Source organism: Kryptolebias marmoratus, linkage group LG16 (assembly GCF_001649575.2).
Source record: "Kryptolebias marmoratus isolate JLee-2015 linkage group LG16, ASM164957v2, whole genome shotgun sequence".
In the NCBI taxonomy this organism is placed as follows: Eukaryota; Metazoa; Chordata; class Actinopteri; order Cyprinodontiformes; family Rivulidae; genus Kryptolebias; species Kryptolebias marmoratus.
This window is the reverse complement of record NC_051445.1, coordinates 8,083,137-8,089,576: the sequence shown is the minus strand read 5'-3', so window position 1 is coordinate 8,089,576 and position 6,440 is coordinate 8,083,137. Positions and strand designations below refer to the sequence as shown.

Genomic DNA, 6,440 nt, shown 5'->3' with positions numbered 1-6,440 from the left:
GGCCATTAAAAACATGGTGCCATTTCCCCACTGATGAAGCACCTTCAGAAAGCCATTTCTAAATGCTTAATGAAACGTGACAAAAAATTAGATTTTTGTGTGAGTGTTCACACCTGAGCTGAGAAATGGCTCACCCCATAATTTAGATTTATTGACTGCAACTTTCTGGGAAGCTTTATTTCCCCCTGCAAAAAAACATAAACAATCCCAGAAACACGAAGGCCAAGATATCATTTAGATCATTACAACGAAATAGTACACTAATAGCATTATTCATTATTAGGTGCCCCCCACCCCACACCATGTAAAAAAAAGCTGCACACAACATTTGACTTTTCCAAAAAGAAGTTTATTAAACAGATTTCTTGTTTGCAGCTGCGACCTGTGGAGGAAAATTAAAAAGGTACATTAAGAATAATGAAAAGTTGGGCCTTGAAACAAAACTTCTGAACTTTCATAAAATCGCCAACCCGATTTCTTGGGTTGAGGCAGAGGGACAGGTTATTGGTATAAACAAGTTACCATTTAGTCTCATTCAATTAAAATCTAACCAAACTTTCCATCAGCTTAACTTTCTTCCTTTGTCATTTACTCCTAAATTCAACCCCCTTTCTTGTACGTTTCAAAGGAAGCCAGCACCACACAGAAAAAAATCCTATGTGGAAAAAACAAGTGTGAAGAGAAACTGGTTTATTAGTTGTGATGAATACTACCAGTATTTATTTAACACATTACTTTAACTTCACTTGGAAGGAAAGTCTTCCTTTAAAAGCCATCACAAACAACAACAAGGGTAATTCAAGAGGAGGTGTTGGAGCGACATCATCATGCATGATGTAAGTTTTATGAAGCAGACATGAGGGCGGGCCCAGCCCAGGTCTGCTCATCTGCATACTGCTCATTAGTATGAGTAAACAAGGAGAAAAGTGGTGCCATACGGCAGACTTGCGAAGCATGAAATTCCCTCCTTATGTTTACCCCCTTTTACCCTTGGCTTATCACAACACTGTTGCCTCTCTTGATTTTTGACAAGCCCCAACTGTGGTTTGTTTTTCTGCGAAGGGTAAAAAAAATCCAGTTGCGGGCACACAAGATGTATAATTAGACAGCAAGAGAAAATTTTTACCTGAGGACAAGTGCCACTAGAAAAGTCTTGCATGTCAAGTGTCATGTACTCCCTCAACAGACAAGGTGTTCCATCAAGGAAAACAAACATGGCACTCCTACTCACTTTATTTTAAAATCATAAAATACAAATTCAACAACAATCATAAAAGCTTAAGCTTGCTTTGGGCTGCAATTACTTGAAACTGCTGGGAAGTATGAACCTGGATGTTTTAATTTTAGTAGTGCATCACACCAGAGTACATAATAGTGTTGTCTGAGTTTAAGAATAATGCTGTAATGCTGCTCAATTTCATCAACAAATTATGCCCACAAAAATTACAAGCAAAAACCATTTTTACTTAACAAAAAACAAAATTTGCAAATTGATTTGATTTTTAAATTTCCTATCCCACTACTTATCCTCTCTAAATGAAACACCCATAAAATATGACATAATAACAGAAAAAACGAATAATGGTCTAGGGAAAGGTTATTTTATGGCTTTTTTAAACCAACTTTTTTGATCATCTAAACAAAACAACTTCTCACCTGGCCAGCAATTCTGTCCAGGTCTCTGGTTCCCTGGGAGGTCAGTCTTCGCCCACTAACAAAAAAACAGAACAAAAACAATGACATGCAAGTTACACATTTTCTTAAGCATCACACACACACCACTGTTGCTTGTACTGTTAAGTGTAAGCTGTTGATCAATTCCTCCCTGATACAAGGCAAAGAGAGGAAGAGGAGGAAAAACAAACCCAAAATCAGTTCATAATATTAAGTGCTTCCTAGCCATTAAATTAAAAGAACTAAGACACTCATTTGTCCTGTTAGAGTAACAACAACTTTGCTGCAGGCTTGTGGAGCAACAGTACATACTGGTGTGTCTCTTTTCTTGTCCTACATAGTGTAAAAAATGCACATGGGAAAGTGACTACACTTTTGCACTGTACAACACAAACAAGTAACCATGTGTGTAAAAAGTAAACCCCTAACATCTGCTTGTTTTATGCCACCATCTAAGCTCACATAAATCTCACTGATAGTCTCAACCCTTGATAAATCATTCTTAATTACTTTCCACTTATATTGGAAAGCATACATCAAAAATAGCAACGAAAACAGCAGCTCTTAAAATGACTAAAAACGTAAACCATCAAGTCACTACTCATAAGAATGTGTCATTTGATCGTTATCCTGATTGGATCATTAAAAATGACTGTTCACATTTGCAGCCTACATCCAGGCTGCTCCAATGAAACAAATTAAAAGAAAAAGTTTTTGAGCTAACAAAACTGTGCTGTTGATTTTTTTTGGCCACAAGTAGTTCATTATGTCACTACATTTCTCATTGATTGGTTAAAAAAAATTAAAACCTTTTTTTTAAAACAAAAAAGGGAACCATGAGAAGTTGTAAGAAAACCTCAGCTGCACTTTTTCCTAACAAGCACAGAGGGAAAGAGGTGTAATAAACACCGGGATGGCTTTTTAAGAAAAACAAAGCAATTTGATTAGTAATCAGTTCAAATAATACTGATTAGTAATCAGTTCAATTAATTAATCTAAGCCCTATTTGGATAGCAATGCAGTCTCATTTACTTTGGACCAATTTTCAAACAATAATGTTAAAGCAAATTAGTGCATTAATCACAAACAACATCTACTTGTTCAATGAGGAGTTGGCAGTTCTGCACAGCTGGCCACTGTTCTACCTCAGCTCCAACAAGTTTTATTAAATAAATAAAATTAAACTTTTGATTAAGCATCATTATACAGATCTGTTTTCATATTTCCAGCACAGGAGGTTCCACATAACTGATAGTGAAGCATTTTCCTACAATCTCAGTTTGAAGTGATATTCACTAATGAGAGAATCCCCACTTGTTTGCCTGAACAACAGTTTCTCAGCAGCAGCGGACACCATACACCAACACCTCGTCTTATTAAGTCACTCAAGTCTGGCAAACAATTTATAACAAAAATTTGTTGTAGTTCAAGTTCTACAACCACTAAGTTTTAATGACAGCTATTAAAAGATATCAAAACTGTTCTGTACTAAAACTGAAAGTTATTACAGTTATTACTACACTTAACAATAGTTCTTTGCACATTCAGGTTGCTTAAAATATCTGCTAAATGAATGCAAAGCAAAAAAAGATACAAATAAGGGATATTGTGTGAGTCTTTAAATCACAGCTCCAAGCACGCCAACGTTAACGGTTGCAGCTCCCGGCAGCTCTTTTGTAAAACTGTTTACAACAAATCTTACTTATTGGCTTGAAGAAAAAATTCCTAACGTTTACAATACCACTAACGTTAAGATTAATGAAATGAGTTATTGAGTTTTGAGCACAAAAGTGTTTATGAATTTACACATATTGAAGAAAAAGCTGGTATATAGCTTAATGAGCAGTACCACAATAACAATAGCAACAGTGATCAACAATTAAAATAAACAATTTACTATTTTACAGGGCAATTTCGATCAAACTCCAGCTTTAAAAGTAAAATTTCTATTACAAAAAACATTTCATAGCATCACTCACCCATTGGGACTTTTCTCGATCATCTTGAGAAGCTCGAGAGCTTGCAGGACCTTACGAGCCACATTCTTTGAGCCTACGCTGTAATGGGCAGGGCACACACCGTTCCTCTGGCGGCCGCCATAGATCTTGGTCATGGATCCAACACCAGCGCCACCACGAAGATATAAATGGCGAACTGTGGATGCTGTGAGAAGAGACGATAAGTGTTATCAAAATGCATTTTTATTAAGAGAGTTTTAGTATTTGTAAAGAGTAAATAATAATAAAAAAGGTACAATACATGGTGTACAACTAAAATTTAAAAATTTGGACTTACCGGCTCTGATGTAGAACCAGTTTTCATCACTGGGAGCGAGCTCCTTGTGCTTGCCCAGCTTCACAAGGTCCACCCAGTCAGGTACCTTCAGCTTGCCTGACCTAGAGACAGAAAAGAAAGAATCAGCATAAAACCTACAACAGAACCCAAAATGCACATCTTAATGAAATGTGCACCTTTAACTTGTTTATTAACACAAATCATTTTACATTCTGATCACAAGAAAAACAAGTCAAATGGGCACTATATTAAAATATAACTTTGGACACTGTTCATAAAAATATGTATTGCATATAAATACTGACTTCTTGAGGAAGGCCGCAAGGGCACGGACGAACTCCTGCTGGTTGACGTCTTTCACTGTGACACCAGGCATCTAAATAGCAAAACAAATGTAACTGAATTGACTCAAAATACAAGCAAAAAAATGTTTTACACAGAAAATATAAAACATAGCAAATATACATTCACTGAAGACATTTGCATACATTAAAAAATTAGACTAAATGGAGAAAGGGCCAATAACTACACGAAGACTAAGAATATAAACAATATGTATATGTGTGAATATTTAATTCTGTTATTTTAGAAACACCTGAGACACTAGCATGTGGGTGTGCATTAAAGAACAGGAAACTTGTTCATATTAATGCAATTTTAGTGCTGAGATTATGAGCAATGAAGATTAAGCTCTTGCAATCACATTCCCTAAGGCATGGCTGAAATAGTCTGCTTCTGGAAGACGTCAATTACAAAAGTCTTGCAGAAGTTCTGTCTATGGTCGATTATGGCATCAACATCTTGTCACACTTTTACTCTAGGTAATCTAAAAGGCCACCAGGACCTAGATGGCTTTCTTAAGACACTTTTCAGTCTCTTTCTGGGCTTCCTAATGTTCTACAACTGAAGCAGACGTCTACGTAAAAAAAGGCAAAAGCCATCGGCCTCCCATCATCTAAAATACCATAAATCAACACAGCATCACGGTAGCACGTCAACTAATAACGTTATTAAATTTACCTAACGGTACTGGTTGCATAGTTTGTGCTTAAATCCACATGCCAGAGACACAATATAATGCTAACACAACACTTTGGATCATTTCAACATAAAACCCTGCAAGGACTCTAAACCGGCATGTTAGCTTAGAATTCGCATGTCAGCTAACGACCATGCTAATCAAACTTTACTGATACAGGAATCACTTTCAGTTTTTATTATGAAGTTTATTGAGAATAGAAAGAGTATATAATGCCAGCTTCACAACATACAACTTAACGTTTAAACGAGGAAAAAACATAAATGAACATAAGTCAGACTGGAACACATGCTAGCAGGCCTTAACGAGGCAGCATGGGGGCAGCCATTACTAAAAGCTACACAGTAAGAGGTTCTCTCAAATTAAATACTTCGATAGTCTTAATTGTGCCTAAACACTTGCCTCAAAGCTCAACCATTTTATTAATCTGTACGTTATGTCCTGGTACATTATGTTTAAAAGGCAAATACATTATTACTGAAGCTATTTTTTAATAAGAAACCAGACCAAGTAAAAAAAGCGCTTTACCTTGCTTGTTGACAGCGAAGGGAAAGAGGGTGGAACGGGGTTTCCATCCCCTGTTAAAACGGGCAGATCTCGTTTTTTCTCACGAGATTTTAAACCTCCGCACTCAAGTTCCTAAAATTAAAAAAATCCACTGATCCTAAAAACATGCCATTATTTCGATGCAGTTCCCATATGCATATGCTCTCTTTTGTGTTTTTAAAGATTTATCTATAGAATGCCATCAAAACACCTCTTTAGTTTGTGATACTAGTTTTATGAACGAACGTAACAGAATAAGCTTTACAGTGGGGGGAAAACTAAGGCATTAGAGCAACTGAAATAAGTGTCTTTTAGGATTTTTCATCAAAAGATTTCTAGTCAAACAGTTATTGAAAAAAATGAGCTAAATATATACGTTGTTTGTGTGCATTATGCCAATTAAACAAATGATAAACTATTGCTTTTTTTGCTATTTCATAAAGCAGTTTGTGTCAGGGATGGAGCGCTTTGTTCTAAAAAAATGTGTATTAATTTAATTCATTTTATTGTCAAGTTTCAACTTTACTCAGCTAAAAATAAAACAAAAACAACCCTAAATTAACAAATACTCCTATTTTAGATTAAGACTTTTTTATACTTTTGAAAGAAAAAAAAATCTAAATATTGACTTTCTGCTTGTCATAAAATTGTTTCCCATGTTTTACTCTTGTGACAACTAACTTTAAACTGTATATTTTGTTTTATTTTCTATAAAAAAAAACTATATAAAGATCTAAGGAGGGGTGCTTATAGCTCAGTCTTCATCCCCACCCCCTTTCTCATCCTCTAAAATAAGTATTTTTTTTTTACTCTGAGGTTTCTAAACTAAAACAAACGATGCAAATATGTAGTGTGAGTAAAGTTATAAAGGTTTCTCATTGAATTT

General features: G+C 35.5%; 1 protein-coding gene across 1 annotated transcript; it reads right to left on the bottom strand.

Annotated features, from left to right (window-relative positions):
• Nucleotides 1-327: 327 nt before the first annotated feature.
• On the bottom strand, nucleotides 328-5,614 carry rps19 (ribosomal protein S19). The gene is made up of 6 exons (XM_017415273.3): nucleotides 5,537-5,614; nucleotides 4,275-4,345; nucleotides 3,970-4,070; nucleotides 3,654-3,837; nucleotides 1,657-1,711; nucleotides 328-382 (listed from the first exon to the last, which is right to left on the bottom strand). The coding sequence occupies exons 2-6, from the start codon at nucleotides 4,343-4,345 to the stop codon at nucleotides 353-355; spliced, it is 441 nt and encodes a 146-aa protein (XP_017270762.1). The 5' UTR covers nucleotides 5,537-5,614; the 3' UTR covers nucleotides 328-352.
• Between the last annotated feature and the right edge of the window lie 826 nt (nucleotides 5,615-6,440).